Source organism: Sus scrofa, chromosome 13 (assembly GCF_000003025.6).
Source record: "Sus scrofa isolate TJ Tabasco breed Duroc chromosome 13, Sscrofa11.1, whole genome shotgun sequence".
Classification (NCBI taxonomy): domain Eukaryota; kingdom Metazoa; phylum Chordata; class Mammalia; order Artiodactyla; family Suidae; genus Sus; species Sus scrofa.
Window position 1 is genome coordinate 39,172,854 of NC_010455.5, and position 21,142 is coordinate 39,193,995.

A 21,142-nucleotide genomic window follows, 5' to 3' on the forward strand; every position below is an offset into this window, starting at 1 on the left:
AGACAGAAAATCAATAAGGAAACACAGGCCCTGAATGATACACTAAAACAGATGGACTTAATAGATACTTATAGGACATTCCATCCAAAAGCAACAGAATACACATTCTTCTCAAGTGTACATGGAACATTCTCTAAGATTGATCACATCCTGGGCTACAAATCCAACCTCGGTAACTTTCAGAAAGTCGAAATCATATCAAGCATCTTTTCCAACCACAATGCCATATGACTGGAAATCAACAAAAAGCAAAAATCTGCAAAAAACACAAACATGTGGAGACTAAACAGCATGCAACTAAACAACCAATGGATCACTGAAGAAATCAAAGAGGAAATTAAAAAACACCTAGAAGCAAATGACAACAAAGATACGACACTCCAAAGCCTATGGGATGCAGCAAAGGCATTCTAAGAGGAAAGTTTACAGCAATACAAGCCCACCTCAGGAAACAAGAAAAAACTCAAATAAACAAGCTAACTTTACATCTAAAACAGCTCGAGAGGGAAGAACAGACAAGACTTAAAGTTAGTAGAAGGAAAGAAATCATAAAGATCAGAGCAGAAATCAATGAAATAGAAACAAAGAAAACCATAGAAAAGATCAATGAAACAAAAAGCTGGTTCTTTGAAAAGATCAACAAAATTGATAAACCCTTAGCCAGACTTATAAAGCAAAAAAGAGGGAGGACTCAAATCAATAAAATTAGAAATGAAATAGGAGAAGTAACAACGCACATCACGGAAATACAAAGCCTCATGAGACTACTATATGCAACTATGTGCCAATAAAACAGAAAACCTAGAAGAAATGGACAAATTCTTAGAAAAGTACAATCTTCCAAGACTAAACCAAGAAGAAATAGAAAAGATGAGTGGACCAAACACAAGAACTGAAATTGAAACTGTGATTAAAAAACTTCCAACAAACAAAATTCCAGGACCAGATGGCTTCACAGGAGAATTCTATCAAACATTTAAAGAAGAGCTAACACCTATCCTTCTGAAACTATTTCAAAAAATTGCAGTGGAAGTGATTCTCCCAAACTCATTCTATGAGGCCACCATCACCCTGATACGAAAACCAGACAAAGATACCACAAAAAAAGAAAACTACAGGCCTATTTCACTGATGAACATAGATGCAAAAATCCTCAACAAAATACTAGCAAACCACATCCAACAATACAGTAAAAGGATTGTACATCATGATCAAGTGGGATTTATCCCAGGGATGCAAGGATTCTTCAATATTAGCAAATCAATCAGTGCTATACACCACATTAACAAACTGAAGAATAAAAACCATATGATCCTCTCAATAGATGCAGAACAAGCCTTTGACAAAATCCAACACCCATTTCTGATAAAAACCCTTCAGAAAGTGGACATAGAGGGAACCTACCTCAACATAATAAAGGCCATATATGACAAACCCAGAGCAAACATCATTCTCAATGGTGAAAAGCTGAAAGAATTATCGCTGAGATCAGGAACAAGACAAGGATGTTCGCTCTTGCCACTACTCTTCAATAGTTTTGGAAGTCCTAGCCACAGCAATCAGAGAAGTGAAAGAAATAAAAGGAATCCAAATTGGAAAGGAAGAGGTAAAACTATCACTATTTGCAGATGACATGATACTATACCTACAGAATCCTAAAGACTCTACCAGAAAACTGTTAGAGCTCATCCACGAATTTGGCAAAGTCACAGGATACAAAATTAATACACATAAATCGACGGCATTTCTATACACTAACAATGAAAGAGCAGAAAGAGAAATTAGGGAAGTAATCCCGTTTACCACAGCATCCAAAAGAATGAGATACCTAGGAGTAAACCTACCTAAAGAGACAAAAGACCTGTACCCTGAAAACTGTAAGACACTGATGAAAAAAAATCAAAGATGACACAAATAGATGGAAAGATATATATATATATAGATGGATTGGAAGAGTCAATATTATCAAAATGACTATACTACCTAAGGCAATATACAGATTCAATGCAATCCCCATCAAATTACCAAGGACATTTTTCACAGTACTTGAACAAAATGTTTTAAAGTTTGTTTGAAAGCACAAAAGACCCAGAATAGCCAAAAACATCCTGAAAAAGAAAAATGGAGCTGGAGGAATCAGGCTCCCGGACTTCAGACTGTACTATGAAGCAAAAATCATCAAAACCATATGGTACAGGCACAAAAACAGAAATATTAATCAGTGGAACAGGATAGAAAGTCCAGAATTGAACCCATGCACCTACAGCCAACTAATCTATGACAAAGGAGACAAGAATATACAATGGAGAAAGGACAGCTTGTTCAACAAGTGGTGCTGGGAAAACTGGACAGCCACATGGAAAAGAATGAAATGAGAACACTCCCTAACACCATACACAAAAATAAACTCCAAATGGATTAAAGACCTAGATATAAGACCAGACACTATAAAACTCTTAGAGGAAAACATAGGCCAAACACTCTCTGACATAAACGACAGCAACATCTTCTCAGATCCACCTCTTAGAGTAATGACCGTAAAAACAAAAATAAACAAATGGGACCTAATCAAATTTAAAAGTTTCTGCACAGCAAAGGAAACCCTAAACAAAATGAAAAGACAACCCACAGAATGGGAGAAAATCTTTGCAAGTGAATCCACTGACAAGGGATTCATCTCCAAAGTTTATAAACACCTTCTGTAGCTCCATACCAATAAAACAAACAACCCCATCAAAAAATGGGCAGAAGATCTAAACAGACAGTTCTCCAAAGAAGACATACAGATGGCCAAAAAACATATGAAAAGAGGTTCAACATCACTCATTATTAGAGAAATGCAAATCAAAACCACTATGAGGTACCACCTTACCCCAGCCAGAATGGCCATCATCAAAAAGTCTACAAACAATAAATGCTGGAGAGGGTGTGGAGAAAAAGGAACCCTAGTACACTGTTGGTGGGATTGTACATTGGTGCAACCACTGTGGAAAACAGGATGGAGATTCCTCAGAAAACTAAAAATAGAACTACCATTTGATCTAGCAATCCTACTTCTGGGCATCTATCCAGAGAAAACCACGACTCACAAAGACACATGTACTCCAATGTTCATTGCAGCACTATTTGCAATAGCCAAGACATGGAAACAACCTAAATGTCCATCAACAAATGAGTGGATCAAGAAGATGTGGTACATGTACACAATGGAATATTACTCAGCCATTAAAAGGAACGAAATACTGGCATTTTTAGCAACATGGATGGACCTAGAAATCATCATACTAAGTGAAGTCAGCCATACAATGAGACACCAAAATCAAATGCTTTCACTGACATGTGGAATCTGAAAAAAGGACAGACTGAACTTCTTTGCAGAACAGATGCTGACTCACAGACATTGAAAAACTTACGGTCTCTGGAGGAGACAGTTTGGGGGGTGGAGAGATGTGCTTGGGTTATGGGATGGAAATCCTGTGAAATTGGGTTGTTATGATCATTATATAACTAAAGACATGATAAATTGAGTAATAAAAATTTTTAAAAAGTGAAATAAAGGATGTAAACTTAAAAAAAAAAAAAGAAAGACCTTCCTATTTGCCAGGCATTATGCAGAGTACTTTATTTTTCTTCTTCTTCTTCTTCTTTTTTTTTTTGCTTTTTAGGGCCACACCTGCAGCATATGGAGGTTCCCAGGCTAGGAGCTGAATCAGAGCTATAGCCGCTGGCCTACACCACAGCCACAGCAATGTGGGATCTGATCCATGTCTGTGACCTCATGTCTGTCACAGGTCATGGCAATGCCGGATCCTTAACCTACTGAGTGAGGCTAGGGATCGAACCCGCAACCTCGTGATTCCTAGTTAGATTCATTTCTGCTGCGCCATGATGGGAACTCTGAGCACTTTAAATTAATGATCTCCTTAATGTTCACAAAAACCTTATACAGTTGGTACTATGATCACCACTTTACAGATTTGGAAACTAATGTTAAGAAAGGCAAAGTACCTCAATGAAGATCGTAATGTTACTAAATGGAATTTTTAGATTGACATCTCAGTGCCATTTTGATTTACACTATAAGTAACATATCTTAAGATAAACATTACCTTATTGAGAATATCTTTGGTAATTTGTAATAGAATCTGGTCAGCACTTCCTGAAGATCCTGTCTGTTTGATGCCTCCTTGGGTAAGGAGCAAGGACTCAAAGAGGATTTTTGTTTGTTGAAGATCTTTGGATATATCAACATTTTCATGTAATCCAAATATTTCAGGGTGTTGAATAAATGGAAGTTTCTATCAGAAAACAGATTCAACAAGCAACATATTTTCACTGGATACGTTAATTTACAAGGCAAACATGTGTAGACCAAAAAGGATTAAAAATCAGCTAAACATCCAAGGCATCAAACTTTTCCAATTTCTAGTAAGACTAGTAACAAATATATTGGCTTGATTGAACCATAATACTTGTTTAATCCTATGCATTAGGGGGGAATGATTCACTATTTGCTTTTTAGAAAAATCACACTGGAATCTAACCCTATTTTCAGTGACATCAGTTACCTTAATGAATTCAATGTAGTCATTATAAGTGCCTTTGGGAGGTGCAAAATAGTTTCCACTAGGAGAAAACTTATAATGAGAGTTTTCAATTATGTGTGGGTTATAAAAGTCAGCCAGCATGGTTAAGAGGAGACGTCTGTCCCAATCATCTGTTACTCTTCCTCCATAGTTACACTCTCCAGTCAGGTAAGAGATAGCTTCAAATGGAATTGTATCATATTCATTTATAAACAACTGAAACAAAGGAAAAAATTAAATGAGAAAAAACTTTGTTTTTCATTTTGTTTCCATTTTAAGATGGCCTTAAATACCTATCTATCAATCATCTATCAAATGATACACATAGATGTGGAGTTGGAAGAATTATCATCATGGGTTATTTTGAAGGGCCATATCTTAAAGGCCCTTATCACAGCAAAAGAAGCTGAAAAATACAATATTCCATGGTTGTCTAGCTGAATTAGTATATCTGGTAAAACATGACAGAAATAATGGGGAAAGTATTGTAGTTGGACAGATCTGAAATCAACTATCTCAGTGGGCAAAATTACTTCTTAGTTTTGATTTTCTCCGAAATAAGGACAATACCTACCTTACTGGGTTGCCATGAGGGTTAGAATTCATGCAAATAATCTGCTTAGTTCAAAGTCTGATTTAGTAGGAATTTATAGAGGATATTTATTCTTTTTTCCTTTTAAGAGGGGCTGCTGACCATCTCAATGTTGCACATTGTAAGTCTATAGAAACTGAAAACACCGACCACTCATTTTCTCAGCCTCCCTCATGGCTAAAGCCAAGGCTTGTGACCTGGACTTGGAAACTCAGATGGAGCCCATCCTAGACTGCACTGAGGTTTAGTATGCAAAGGAGCAGAAACAGCAAAGAATTTTCTTTGATCACATCGGAGAGTGTGCAGTAGACCAGAGGCTGTGTGGCAGTTATGAGAGCTGTGATGTCTACTATTTAGCAAGGGTAGAGGGAATGCCCTTATCAGACATGGTATGATCCTGGATATGACTCTGGATGCCTTGGCTCTCCAGCCATCTTGATTCTGTGACCTACCCAGTAGTCGTTCAATACATTTTTTTCTACTATTTTTACTGATTGATAAAGAGATTTGTAAAATTGCTGAGTGGAGGCTAAGAATAGTTTATAGTGAGGGCCCATATAAAGCTACCACTGAGGAGGGCACTACAAAAAGAAAACCAGGGTCCTTGATCACAATACTTTTGTTGAATCAGCCAACTCCAGAGTCTGTCGTTATTTTGCACCTCTTTTTTATGTGAGATAAAAAGTTTCATTATTTCTTTATTAAAGTCTAGTTGATTTACAATGTTGTATCAATTTCTGCTATATGCAAAGTGTCCCAGTCACACACATATATACATTCTTTTTCTCATATTGTCTTCTACCATGTTCTATCATGAGAGATTGGATATAGTTTCCTCATTGTTTATCCATTCTAAAATGCAACAGTCAAATGTGTGTGTGTGTGTGTGTGTGTGTGTGTGTGTGTGTGTGTGTGTGTGTGTGAGACAGGGTCACTTTGCTGTATAGCAGAAAATTGACAGAACGCTATAAACCAACTATAATGGAAAAAAAATGAAATAATTAAAAAAACATAATAATCATATAGTTTAAGCCAGTTTGAATCAGGTTTACCATTATTTGCAGCAGAAAAATCCAGATTGAGATTATTCTTTATAAACCAAAATTATAATTATTACTGCTATCAGGCCAACTATCAGTGGTGTTGAGAAATGAATTAAGTTATTCTAAGCAAAAGGAATGGCTTGGGGCCTGATATACACAGTGATCCTCCACCAATGTTAGTTCCTTTCTAATTTTACCTGTAGTTGTCGAATACTGATGCGTAAGTCTGATTCATTAAATCCATATGGAATATTCCAACCAAGAGGACCAAATTTCTTTCTTTCTTGCACAAGAGCATGAAAAAAACAAACTCCAAACAGCAACTTCTCCCATGCCTTTAAGATAAAAATATGCAACAAGAAAAATTCTGATCAGATTTTCATCATTAAAATGAAGGGAAGTGATACCTTTCATTAAAGATTATATGATTACAAATCTCTCCAAACTTTTATCTAGAAAGATGTGCTTTCTAAAACAATGCTTACTATGAAAGTATTGATCTTATGACTTAACCCAAACCTCCAAACCTAGACAAAGCAATAATGTTACACTTTATTAAAACGCAGTTATGCTGGAGTAACCTACCAAGATGGCAGAAGAAGACCCTGAACTCATTTCCTCCCTTGAAATACCAATATTACGACTACTTACAGAGCAACTCTCTAAGATAACAACCTGATGACATCAGAAAAGATTTCCCACAACTAAAGACATAAAGAACCACAAGATGGATAGGAGGATAGGTGGATAGGAGAGGTAGTATGGTCAGGAACCCACATTCCTGGGTTGTCAATTCACAACTGAGAGGAGTACCACAATTGCAGAAGTCCTCTCCAAGAAGTGAAGGGTCTGTGCCCCACACTGGGCTCCTAGCATGAGGGCCCTGCTCTGAGAAGACAAGCCCCCAGAATGTCTGGCTTTGAAAATCAGCAGGGCTTATGTTCAGGAAAGCTGGTTGGCTGTAGGAAACAGAGTCTACATCTTTAAAGAGTGTGTGCAAAATCTCACATACTCAGATGCCAGGGAAGAAGAAATAGTTTGAAAAAAGCCTGGATCAGACTCACTGCTGATCAAGGAGAAATTCTCTGACAGGCAGGAAACAACTGGTGCTTGGTACCATCATCAGAGTTTCTGTGTATGTGTTTGCACATTTTCAGTCACACAGCTTAACTCCACTTGATCTTCCTTACATAGCTAAAGATTAGTAATAACAATAGTTAATTCCATTAGTTGCCACAAATATTAATTTTTATGGACTTTACGCAGCTTGTTTTAGAGTGGCTTTTGCCTTAGAGCATTATATGTATTTAGGACAATTTTGCTAAGGTAGTCTTCTTTTAACCTTTGACCCCTTCACTCATTCCTTCCATCCCTCACTTTTGGCACCCACTAATATGTTCTCTGTTCCTATGAGCTTGTTTTTTGTTGTTGTTGTTGGAGTTTTGTTTGTTTTTTAAGATTCCACATACAAAAGAGAGTATATAGTGTTTGTTTTTCTCTGACACATTCAATTTAGCATAATGACCTCAAGGTTCATCCACGGTGTCACAGATGGCAAAATTTCCTTCCTTTTTATGGCTGAATAATATTCCATTATTCATATACACACGTACACCACACACACACACACACACACACACACACACACACACACACACAGATTTCTTTATCCATTCATTCATGGACACTTAGGTTTTTTCTACATCTTAACTATTATAAATAGCCCTGTAATTAAAATGGGGATGCATATATCTTTCTGAGTTAGTGTTTTGTTTTCTTTGGATAAACACTCAGAAGTAGAACCACTGGATCATATGGTAGTTCTGTTTCTGATTTTTTGAGGAACATTCATACTGTTCTCCATAATGGCTGTACCAATTTACCATTCCTACCAACAGTGCTCAAGGGCTCCCTTTTCTGCAGATTCTTTCCAACGCTTGTTATTTCTTGTGTTTTTGATAATAGCCATTCTAACATGTATGAGATGGTATGTCATAGTGATTTTGATTTGCATTTTTCTAATGATTAGTGATACTGAGCATCTTTTTATGTTTTTGTTGGCCATCTGCGTTTTTTTGGAAAAATGTTTACTCAGGTCCTCTGCCCATTTTTTAATTGGATTATTATTTTTTTGCTATTGAGTTGTATGAGTTCTTCATATATTTTGAATATTTACCTTTTTCAGATATATGAATTGCAAATATTTTCTCCCATTTAATAAGTTGCCTTTTTATTTTTTTTTAATTTTAAAATTTATTTCAATTATTTTTTTGGCCATGCCTGTGGCATGCAGAAGTTCCTAGGCCAGGGACTGAACCCATGCCATAGCTGTAACCAGAGCCATAGCAGTGACCTGCTGAGCTATGAGAGAACTCCAGATGCTTTTTACTTTGTTGATGGTTTCCTTTGCTATTTTTTCCTTTGTTATTCGTTTATTTATTTATATCAGTTCTTGAGCTCCACTTTGGAATCAGTGAATCAGAATCTTCTGGAGTGAAGCACTGACACCTGTAAATTTGACAAGCCCCTTATGTTTATGGGGATTATGGTTGAGTTTGCCTTGCACAGGTTACCCTTGATTGGAATGCGAGCTCCACAAAGATAGAGTCGTTTTTGGAATATGTAAGTTCCCAGGCCAGGGATCAAATCCAAGCCATAGCTGCAGCGATGATAGATCCCTAACCCACTGTGCCACTGCAGAAATTCTAAAGACAGAGATTTTTATGTGTTTATGTGTTTCATATGTTTATATGTTCATTGCCATATTACTAGCTCTTAGAAGGATGCCTTGCACCAAGAAAGGGTTCAAGAAATATTTATTGGGAGTTGTTAGCCTTATTAAAGGATATCTCAGCTATTTCTGATAGACTTACAAAAGAGTCTTATATATGCCTACAAACCAGTCAGCTACAGAAACCCTAGGGCAATGGTTCTCAAAGTGTGCTTCTAGGACCATCAATATCAGCATCATCTGGGAATGTGTTAGAACTGTAAATTTTTAAGCCCTACCCTACATTGACTGAATCGGAAACTCTGGTATGAGGCCCAGCCAGATGAATGTGATGCACATTGAGAACCAATGTCATACGGCATTTGCATTCTTTTTCTTCTCTTAATCCAGCTCCCATTTGTTTTTACTACCAGAGAGGTTGCTTAATGAAGCCTTACCCATTACCACTATTTATCATAAAAATGATGACACACATGAAAAATACTCAACATCACTAATTATTACAGAAATGCAAATCAAAACTACAATGAGGTATCATGACATGCCAGTCAGAATGATCTTCCTCAAAAAGTCTACAAGAGTTCCTGTTGTGGCACAGCAGGAACGAATCCAGCTAGTATCCATGAGGATGCTGGTTCAATCCCTGGCCTCACTCAATGGGTCTGGATCCAGCATGGCCATGAGCTGTGGAGTAGGTCACAGACGTGGCTCTTATCCCTCATTGCTGTGGCTGTGGTATAGGCCAGCAGCTATAGCTCTGGTTAGACTCCTAGCCTGGGAATGTCCATATGCTATGGGTGCAGCCCTAAAAAGCAAAAGCAAAAAAAAAAAAAAAAAAAAAAAAAAGTCTACAAACAATAAATTCTGGAGAGAGGGTGTGGAGAAAATTTACATTCCCGCCACTGTTGGTTGGAATGTGAATTTATACAACTAATAAGGAAAATTAGTTTGGAGGCTCCTCAAAAAACTAAAAATAGAACTACCATATGATCCAGCAATTCAATTCTTGGGCATATATCCAGAGAAAACTATAATTTGAAAAGATCATGTACCCCAATGTTCATTGCAACACTGTATACAATAGTAAAGACATGGAAGCATAAAGAAGATGTGGTACACATACACAGTGGAATACTACTCAGCCATAAAAAAGAATGAAATAAAGCCATTTGCAGCAACATGGATGGACCTAGATATTATCATACTAAATGAAATCAGTCAGAGAAAGACAAACATCATATGCTATCACTTTTATGTGAAATCTAAAAAATGATACAAATTAACTTACTTACAAAACAGAAACAGACTCACAGACTTCAAAAACAGATTTATGGTTACCAAGTGGGAAAGGTGGCAGGGTGGGAGGGATGGATTGGGAGTTTGGGACTGGCATATGCATACTGTGGTATATGGAATGGATGGTTAACAGGGACCTGCTGTATAGAACAGGGAACTCTACTCAGTATTCTGTGATAACCTGTATAGTAAAAGAATCTGAAGCAGAATGGATATGTGTATACATGCAAATACATGACTTTGGTGTACAGTAGAAATTAATATAACATTGTATAACAACTATACTTCAATAAAATTTTTAAAAAGAAAAAAAAAATGATGATAGCTTTGCATGTTTCTCAGATCCCAATACTTGGGATGCTAATGTTGCTTGCTCAGTGTTGTACAGAAGGAGGAAAGTACTGTTTCTTCAACTCAGCACCATTCTTTATTTGGGTCACCTGAGCCCCAAAGCAGCTCTGCTTATGTTAAGAATCTTTTTAAGTTTCCCTTCTGTGCTTCTGCTTCTCTCTCCTCTAATCACAGGAACTCAAATCTTGGATGGGGATCAGACACCAAACCAATTTCTCCATTCTACTAAGCCCCCTTTCTAGCTAAAACCACCAAATATCCCCATTTTCTCCCAGAGTTACAAACAAAATTATTGATCAGAACAAGAGGCGCTCAGAACATAACATCAAGCAGAGAAAAACTAGCTGGCTTCCAAAGAATTCAATCCTTTATCTTCAATATCATTCTTTTTCCAGCCCAAAGAAGTAAACATGATAAATGGCATATGCTGTTTGTGAGGGCAGGGGATGATTTCCCCTTTGTACTGATGTTTCCTTCCACGTGAGGAAACTTCAATTAATGTAACACCCCTGGATTTTCTCCATCCTTGTACTCACTGCTAGAGAGGGGGCATCTACCTGATGGGTAAATCTGGGAAAAGTTAAGCAAATATGCTTTGCTCAGCTTTCCCCCTTTTCTCCCTTAGAAGTGAGCTTCCTGCTGAGAAGGAAGTTTTCTGCTTTTCCTCCAGGTGGATAATTGGAGTTTTCCTCTGTTCCTCTGGGTGGATAAATCTGCTTAATTCCGGGATGAGTAACATTAAATCCATTTGTTCACAGATATAAACAACATCTTTCAATCTGGTTTGTATTAGTAATTAAGGTTATAATTTGGTTCCCATATATTTATACTTTTTCTGTTTCTTAACTGGTATGAATTTGGGCAGAGAAAATGGGTGCTATTTATTGAGACCCCTAATGTCCCCAAAATGATGTGAAAAAACTTTTACATGGATACACTGAAAAACATTATTAATATGTCAAAATAGTATTACTAGAATTTCCATGAAGGCAGATTTTTTTTTTTTTGGTGGCAGTGAGGTCTATTTTATTTTTATTGCCTTATGTCTTGTAACTAACACACATATTTGTTGAAGTAATGAATAAATAATATGAAAATAGACTGCTACTTCATCAAACATACTGTTTAAATTTTTTTTTACAAAGATACATTCATTCGTTCAACAAATATTTAGTTGAATGTCTACTACATAGGAAGAAGAACATAAGCCTTTGGGAATAAAATGATGAACAAGATAGGTGCAACTTCTATCTTCTTAGGAAATACCTAAATTTTAACATTAAATAAAATGTTTATATTTTCATATTTTTTCACTATAAACACATTTTAAAAGTTCCAGGGGCTGAATATTACCAGTTCCTTTCCCTCGCATCCATTGAAAAACTGAGGATCAGAAACTGGATCAGTGAGATATGACTGGAGAAGATTTAGCCGAAGACCCGTAGGAGGTTCATTAGTCATTTTTACTCCATTCTGTAGAATCGTTACTGGGAACTGAGACAAAATAAACAACGAGCATTACTCAAGATAACTAACTCAAGTCCTAAAAATGTATACACTAGTGGATTAAAAATAAGCATAAGGGAGGACTAGAGAAATATTTTTAAAACCTCTGAAGGTTAAGCATTTAAGATATCCAATGTAACAAAAACCAAATAAATGTACTAAACTCCATAGGAAATAAACATACTTTTGGAGATGGGTAACTTGTGAGCCAAAGCCTAAAGGATGAGTTACAGACTTCAGGGGTAAAGTCTTCACATATCTTTTCTAACATGGGCATCCAGGAAACAGCAAGGTGACAATTCTGCAGGCAAACCCAAGTTCCTTCTTCTGTGGCTGCTTTAATCATTTTTGTTGCAATTGGTCCTTGTCCCTGTCCCAGTGAAATAGCTTGAAATTTACTTCCAGACATAGCTTTATCATTTGCAAATTTCAGCAGGCCTAAGAGGACACACAAAAAAATATTTTCACTGCTTACTCTAAAATTATAAAATATACTTTATGTTTCAATGTGCAGGAATTTTAATTGTGGAAAATTCTACTTACCTTTCCTTATAAATATCAGATTTACTAACTGATTTACATTCATCTAAGAAATGTATATTGAACAAGATGATTTATGCATAATTTCTTAAAAGTTGACAGTATATGCACTTACTGGCCATGGGATCTGCTCCTGGTGACAACACAAAAATTAAGGGAATGGTGCAATTTGAATCCAAGTAACTCTTTGTCAAGTCAAATGGTGGAGGCTCCACAAACTTCTTCCCTAGTTTGTCAGTTACATAATTAGTTATAGCTGGAGTTATCTGTTAAAGAGGGAAAAGATACAATCTTTGGAGTAATTTTTATTTCACATAACAACTTTGATTATTACTGAAAATCAGTAAGAGTAAACTATGAGTCTAAAGGATAAGAAAAGCACGCAGCATATCTATGATCTCTATGACAAAGCACTAATTTTCCTAGTACATAAAAAGTATCTGTAAATTGATAGGACAAGACCAATAATCCAAAATAAAATGGGCAAAGAAGATAAATATTTTCTAGAAAATGAAATAGAAATGGATCTTAAATATAAGAAAAGATGCTCAATCTCATTTAGTATAGCAGAAATAGCAAAATGTCCCCATTCTGTGTCTCTTTTTGGTAAGAGAACTCCAAATTTCCCCAACTTTTCTTGCAGCTAGACATTGCCATGTGACTAAGTTTTGGCCAGAGAAATACAAAGAGAAATTATATACAGAGTTTCAGATCCTATTTTTATAAGGAAGCTGTTTGCCTTCAATACTCTCTTTTCCTCTTCAACAGATTTGGCATTCATGAGCCAGTTTCAATCTAACTGGCAAGGACAAGACTTTAGGAGACTTCTGTAGCATGGGGAGAAGAAACTTGAATTTCTGGATGATCTCAAGAACAGAGCTCCCCTGCCAACCCTCAAGGATTTGCTCTGGGCTCTTAGGAGAGAGCAATTATTTATTTTAGCTACTGTATTTTAGGTCTCTATGTTACAGCAGCTTAGTCTATACTTTAGAATTTATAAATAAGAAAAATATGAATTATACTTAGATACCATTTTTCACCTGTCAGATTGCTATGCAAATGGGACAAAGATAGCTTCTATGTATTCATCCCTAGATTGTTTATTTTTTAAATTTATTTAAAAAAATTTAGCTGTGCTCATTGCATGTGAAAGTTCCTGAGCCAGTTTTCACACCATAGCAGTGATCTGAGCCACCGCAGTGACAATGCTGGATCCTTAACCTATTGCACCGCAAGAGAACTCCATAGGTTATTTTTCATTGTAGGCTGAAACCTGTTAACTCAAAAGCCCAATGGCATCAAAACTCAAAATTTTACACATTTGATTGTTTTAAACATAGCCTAAATGGGCTAGCCATTTTTTATGTGCCTACTTTGCACCCAACATCTGCTAGCCATAAAAAGATAAGCCCCAGGGTACAAAGACCCCAAGCCACTGCTACCCTTCAGAGATCTGATCCAGAGACTTCATGCCATCGTGCTGATGAATAATGTCACTTAAACATCATACAAGTCCCCTCTCCATTAGGAATTCCGTTGCCTCCCCCTCTTCTTTGGAGTAGTAGACCTTCTCTCACTCCCAGCCTTTGGAAAGACTCCTCCTATGAGAGACTTCTTCCTCCCCAACAAACAACCAGTCAAAGCAACATCCAATAAAACCCATGTGTGCTATTGCTACCTCAATCAGCCTCAGAATCCTCAAACCCTCTGCACAGATGGGCAAAGATCCAAAAGTGCGACAACACACTGTGTGAACAAAAGTGCAGGTGAAAAAGACATTTTCATACACTGCTGTGGAAGACTAATCTGGTACAACTTGAATGGAGGAGAATTTGAAAATATCTATAAAATCATAGTGGGCAAATCCACAGACACAGCAATTTTCTTCCTCGAACTTTATTCTGAGAGATAGTTACATGTGTGAGAAATGACTTTTGAATAAGGTTATTCATTGTGTCATTTTAATAATTGATAATTTTAAATACTGTAAAGGTCCATCAATAGGAACTGGTTAAAGAAATTATTATATACACATACAATGGAATACTATGAACTGTAAAAAAGAAAGAGAACTCTCTTTGTGAACTGATAGGCAAAAAGAAATATGGAAAAGAGTGGATGCTAACATTTGTGTTAAAAAATGGAAAAAGAATTTATGTGTATGTACATTTACATGTCAACAAGACGCAAATAAAATTAACTGCCTGAGAGGAAGGATGCTGAATGACTGTGAGTTGGAGACTGGAGGTACACTTTTCATTGTATTCATATATTCATGTGACTCAAAACACTGTAACAGTTTCAAACCAAAGGAACATGTGACTTACAAATCATATTTAAAGTAGTTAAAAATAAGAGAATACTGCTCATCAATATTAGCATCAGAAAATTAGTATAAAGAGGTATCAGACATTATCTTCTAAATGCCAAACGAATTTCTAAAGTGAAACCGTAGGAACTTATGGAGAGAGGAGTGATCATCACAAGCTTCTGCAGTCCTGGGACATCTGTGAAATTCATGGGGAGGAAGAAAGGAGAGGCTTCTATACAAGTAATTTGTGCAGTTGTAAGCAATTCTGTAGTTTTAAACAGAATGAATTTCAAGGAGGGGATAAAAAGGGAATGGCATAAAAGAGGTCTGATTAGCAAAGGTAATAAGGCAGCCAAATTGTACTTTTGCATTATTCTACAGGTATTGTCAGGCTACTGAAGGTTTTTTAAAATGAGCTTACAGGAGTTCCCGTCGTGGCTCAGTGGTTAACGAATCCTACTAGGAACCATGAGGTGGCGGGTTTGGTCCCTGGCCTTGCTCAGTGGGTTAACGATCCGGCGTTGCCGTGAGCTATGGTGTAGGTTGCAGACGTGGCTCGGATCCCGCGTTGCTGTGGCTCTGGCGTAGGCCGGTGGCTACAGCTCTGATTCAACCCCTAGCCTGGGAACCTCCATATGCCACGGGAGGAGCCCAAGAAATGGCAAAAAGACAAAAAAAGTAAATAAATAAATAAAATAAAAAGGCGCTTACAATGATATAGCAGCTTTTTATTTCTTTATTTAATAACTTCACATGGCAATGATGAAATCTTTTGAATTCTTTTACCATTAACACCACCTATAGTTTCTACCTAGTATGCATATTAAGAAAAGAGAGATGCTGAGGACACAGAGAGCTTGCTCTGCAATACTCTACCCACTGGCCAAAGGCAATCCTCCCTGAAGTGATGTAACTGCAATCAATTATGATAGTTTTCTATAGAAAAAATAACTTTTCCCAGTAATTTAATGTAAGAAAAACTTGTAAGACTTTTCTATAATATTTTAATCATTCATGTAAGATATTCTAGAGAAGAAATCATGGAGACTTAAACAGACCTGGAGATGGGCTCTGTGATGGTTAATTTTATGTGTCAGCTTGGCTAGGGCACAGTATCTAGATATTTGGTCAAATACTAGTCTTGAAGTTGCAGTGAAGAACTTTAAAGACAAGACTAGCATTTAAATCAGTAGATTTTGAGTAAAGTCGATTACTCTCCATAATGTGAGTGGGCCTCATTAAGTCAGTTGAAAGCCTTAAGAGAAAAAAGACCAGTTTCCACTGAAGAAGAGGGAACTTTGCCAGTAAACTGCCTATGGACTCAAGCTGCAACATTAGCTCTTCCCTGCGTCTGCAGCCTGCAGATTTTGGACTTGCCAGCTTCCACAATCGTATGATCCAATTCTTTAAAATCTCTATCTATACTGTTGGTTCTGTTTCTATGGAGAATCCTAGTACAATCTTTAATTGAATGTGGCTTAATTCAATTAGGTTAAATTCAATTCACAGACAATTATTGGCATGTCCTACCATCTGTCAGGTACTACTTTAAGTCCTAGAAACATTGAGCAAAATAAGACAAGGGTCTTGACCTTAAAAAGCTCAGAGTCTTGTGGGAGACCCTACCAAATACATAGATAATTACTGCATATTCCAGTGTGGTAAGTGTGGTGTTTAAGCACAGGCTCCCCACATATGGTATTGAAGCAGCATCTTCACTGGCCATCCAGGGAGCAATTCTGTGGAGTGCAAACAGGCAGATGTCTCCCAGATTCAGAGCTATTCTTTCCTAAGCTTACTGTGAACAAGGGAAGCTATTTGTGATAAAATAATGAATAAAGCGATGCTTTGACCTTCAAGGGACTTATTTTCTAGTAAAAGGAATATACACACACACACAGATAACCATCAAGTAGGAAAGAATGAAGTAAATTTTAACAATGTACAAAGACCTTTGGGTGTTAAGAGTAACAAGAAATACTCAGGAGTCGCATAACTATGTAGGCTTCTGTTTGAACCTACTCAGAGACAGAATGAAGCATTAGACAATGCTCCTTTTGAAACTTTAGTAAAAACATAAAATATTAAAAAAATAAAGAAAAGAAGGGGCCATTGCAATTACTTTCAATACCTTCGTTTTATATGTAATGTAACTGGAATTAGGTGAAATAACTACATCAAAGTGTTTTTTTTGTTTTTTGTTTTGTTTTGTTTTTGTCTTTTTAGGGCCATACCTGCAGCATACGGAGGTTCCCAGGCTAGGGGTCAAACTGGAGCCACAGCTGCCAGCCTACATCACAGTCATAGCAACACGGGATCCCAACTGCTTCTGCAACCTACACCACAGCTCACGGCAATGGAGGATCCTTAACCCACCGAGCGAGGCCAGGGATAGAACCTGCGTCCTCATGTATACTAATTGGGTTCATTAACCACAGAGCAACTGATGGGAACTTCTCAAAGTTTTAAACTACATGTATAAGCATTGTTTTGAGTTTTCTATTTAGAATTTTAACTTTTGTAGCACCATAATCACCTTTTGTGAGTATATGAAAATTGGTATTGGCCTATTTATTTCACCTATACAAAGATTTTTGTGCATGTTTGAATAAAATTATGACACATATAAGATTTTCTACCATCTTCTGCTTCCAGTCAATATGGAGAGATGGGGACCAGATTTACCCTCTTTCACTGTAAAGAACTAAAAAAATGGGCAATGTTAACGAAACAACTATTTTCAAACACTGGGCTGTCCAGACAATAGCTGGGAGAGGACTGTGATCCCTGAGAAAAAGGAAACAAATAAGCTGAGACCTATCATTCTCTTGGCTTTCTTCTGAGAGGTACATTCCAGATTGTGAAATAGGGAAAGCATTTTCAAGTAGAACAACACAGTGTTGTTGAGTTGGGAAGACAGGATTCAGAGTTCAAGGAAGCTCAGCTTACTAGAGCCTTCAGAGTTCAAATTAGAAGGGAAATATTTAGAAAAAGAGCTCAGAAATCTTCATAACAGTATCCCTGTGTCTTTGCTGAACACTATGGGGCATTGCATAGGCCAAGCAGAGTGACTGGTGCTGTGAACTTAAGATATGAGGAGCTACCAGAGTTCATGCAAGACTGGAAATCACAACAGTTCCCAATAGCCCCGGTGAAGAGTCCTTGGTGATTACTTGGGGGCACTCAGTAAAGGCCTCAGGGGCCACGCTTTAGTAGTGGAGCTAAGTTATCCATTCAGTAAAGGCTGTTCTGCACCTGTACTAACAAATCTTAAAACAATCTTTGAAAGGAACAATCTGTAACTAAGTAATTTAACTGTGTAGTCAAAAGGATTGGTAAACTTTTTTTTAGAGAGGACTAAATAGTAAATATTTTAGGCATTGTGGGCCACACAAAATTTCTGCTGCTTATTCTTTTTCTATTTTCTTTTCTTTTCTTTTTTTTTTTAGCACCATGCCCACGGCATATGGACGTTCCCAGGCTATGAGTCGAACTGTAGCTACAGTTGCCAGCCTATACCACACAGCCACAGCAATGCTGGATCCCCAACCCACTGAGTGAGGCCAAGGATTGAACCTGCATCCTCATGGAAACTAGTCAGATTCATTTTTGCTGCACCACAATGGGAACTCCCTATTTTTCTTTTTTTAAAAAAATAACCCTTTAAAAAAGTAAAAATAATTTTATCTCACAGGCTGGGCAAAAACAGGTTACAGTCAGGATTTGGTCCAGAGTTGGTTTTTTTTGACCCTGAATTAGCAGAACAAAAGTCAATAATCTTTAAAGGATGATGACAAAACTCAAATAATAAACAATGTTCAGCATCCAATCAAACATTACTGGATATGCCAGGATGTGGGAAAATATAGTTCATAACCAAGACTAAAATCAGTCAATAGAAAGAGATCTAGAAATGATGGAATTAGCAGTCAAGGATTTAAAAACAATTATTATAACTGTGTTCATTATTCAAAGGAAAATATAAACAGAATGAAAGAGAAACAGAATGTATAAAAAAGAACCACATACAACTCAATAGCAAAAAACCAAACAACCCAATTGAAAAAGGGCAGAAGACCCAAATAGACATTTCTCCAAAAAAGACCTATGGAGGGCCAGCAGGCACATGAAAAAATGTTCAGTATCACTAATCACTAGAGAAATGCGCCTCAAAACTACAATGAGGTACGTCTTTCCTCACACCAGTGAGAATGGCCATCATTAGTAAGTCTGCTAATAATAAATGCTGGAGAGGGTATGGAAAAAAGGGAGCCCTCCTACCTTGTTGGTAGGAATGTAAATTGGTACAACCATTATAGAAAACAGTATGAAGGTAGCTCAGAAAATAAAATATAGAACTACCATATGATCCAGTAATGCCACTCCTGGGCATATATCTGGACAAAACTTTCATTCAAAAAGATACATGCAGGAGTTCCTGTCATGATTCAGCAGAAATGAATCTGACTAGGATCCATGAGGACACGGGTTTGATCCCTGGCCTTGTTCAGTGGGTTAAGGATCTGGTGTTGCCATGAGCTGTGGTATGGATCATAGATGTGGCTCGGATCTGGTGTTGCTGTGGTTGTGGTGTAGGCTGGCAGCTACAGCTCCGATTTGACCTCTAGCCTGGGAACCTCTATATGCCATGGGTGCAGTCCTAAAAAGCCAAAAAAAAAAAAAAAAAGATACATGCACCCCCTATGTTCATTGTAGCACTATTCACAATTGCTGAGACATGGAAACAACCTAAATGTCCATTGACAGATGAATGGATTAAGATGTGGTATATATATACACAATGGAATACTACTCAACCATAAAAAGAATAAAATAATGCCATCTGCAGCAACATGGATGGAACTAGAGATTCTCATACTAAGTGAAGTAAATCAGAAAGAGAAAGGCAAATACCATATGCTATCATTTATATGTGGAATCTAAAATATGATACAAACGAACCTATCTACAGAACAGAAACAAACCCATGGACATAGAAAACACACTTGGGGTTGCCAAAGGGGAGAGGGGAGGGAGTAGAATGGATGATGAGTTTGGGCTTAGTAGATACCAACTATTGCATTGGAGTAGATAAGCAATGAGGTCCTGCTGTGTAGCACAGGGAACTATATATAATCACTTGTGATGGAACATGATGGAAGATAATATGAGAAAAAAAATATTATATATATACATACACACACAGACACACATATATATATACACACACATAACTGGGTCACTTCACTGTACAGCAGAAATTGACAGAACACTGTAAATCAACAATAAAAAAAAAAAAGGAACCAGGGAGATCCTGTTGTGTCTCAGCAGGTTTAAGACCCAATGTTGACTCTGTGAGGATATGGATTTGGTCCCTGGCCTGGATCAGTGGGTTAAGGATCTGGTGTGGCCATAAGCTATGATGCAGGTTGCAGAACTATTACTATTGTGACTATGGTGTAGGCCCTAGCTGCAGCTGATTTGACTCCTGGCCCAGGAACTTCCATGTGCCTCAGGTACGACCACAAAAAGGAAAAAAAAGAATCAAATGAGCCTTCTAGAAATAAAACAGTAGCTGAAACAAAAATGGATTGGATGGGATTAATAGCAGATTATACACTACAAAAGAAGAAGTCAGCAAATTTAAAGACTGCAATAGAAACTGTCCAAACTGAAGCACAATGATACAAAACATAATGAACAGATTATAAATCACCTATGATATAATATCAAGCAGTCTAATATAAATTTAATTGGAATCATGGGTGAGGTGGCAAAAATATTTGAAGAAATAATGGGCAAAGTTTTTCTCAAGCTGAGGAAAACTATAAACCTATAGATCCAAGGATCTCAATGAACCCCTTTGAGCATCTGAAACGAGGGTTAAAGAATCAAATAACAATAAGTTTAAACCTAGTACTTCATAAATGGCAAATCATCTGGTTCCAAACAGAACACATTTGTCTTTTACCTTATCAGGTCTTAAGCACCGAAGGATTATTATTTTCTGTAGGTCATTTAGCCTCTTATCCATTGGTACTGGAAATTTAGCATTGTGTGGCTCTTTACTGTCATAGATTTTCCGCCATTCAGTTATATTGTCACAAAAGTGATCTCTAAAGAAAAGAAAAGCCTATTAATTATCCTTTCATTGGGAAAAAAAATTTAAAAAGAGATTGCTGAGTG

General features: G+C 37.0%; 1 protein-coding gene across 1 annotated transcript in view; it reads right to left on the bottom strand.

Annotated features, from left to right (window-relative positions):
- The window catches only part of DNAH12 (dynein axonemal heavy chain 12), a 247,107-nt gene that overhangs the window by 24,694 nt on the left and 201,271 nt on the right, over window positions 1–21,142 (bottom strand). The window contains exons 63-69 of the mRNA XM_021069807.1: window positions 20,928–21,072; window positions 12,761–12,911; window positions 12,290–12,543; window positions 11,953–12,093; window positions 6,419–6,556; window positions 4,569–4,802; window positions 4,110–4,298 (exon numbers count right to left, since the gene is read on the bottom strand). Coding sequence (XP_020925466.1) covers window positions 4,110–4,298; window positions 4,569–4,802; window positions 6,419–6,556; window positions 11,953–12,093; window positions 12,290–12,543; window positions 12,761–12,911; window positions 20,928–21,072 — 1,252 coding nt within the window. The remainder of the gene's footprint in view (window positions 1–4,109; window positions 4,299–4,568; window positions 4,803–6,418; window positions 6,557–11,952; window positions 12,094–12,289; window positions 12,544–12,760; window positions 12,912–20,927; window positions 21,073–21,142) is intronic.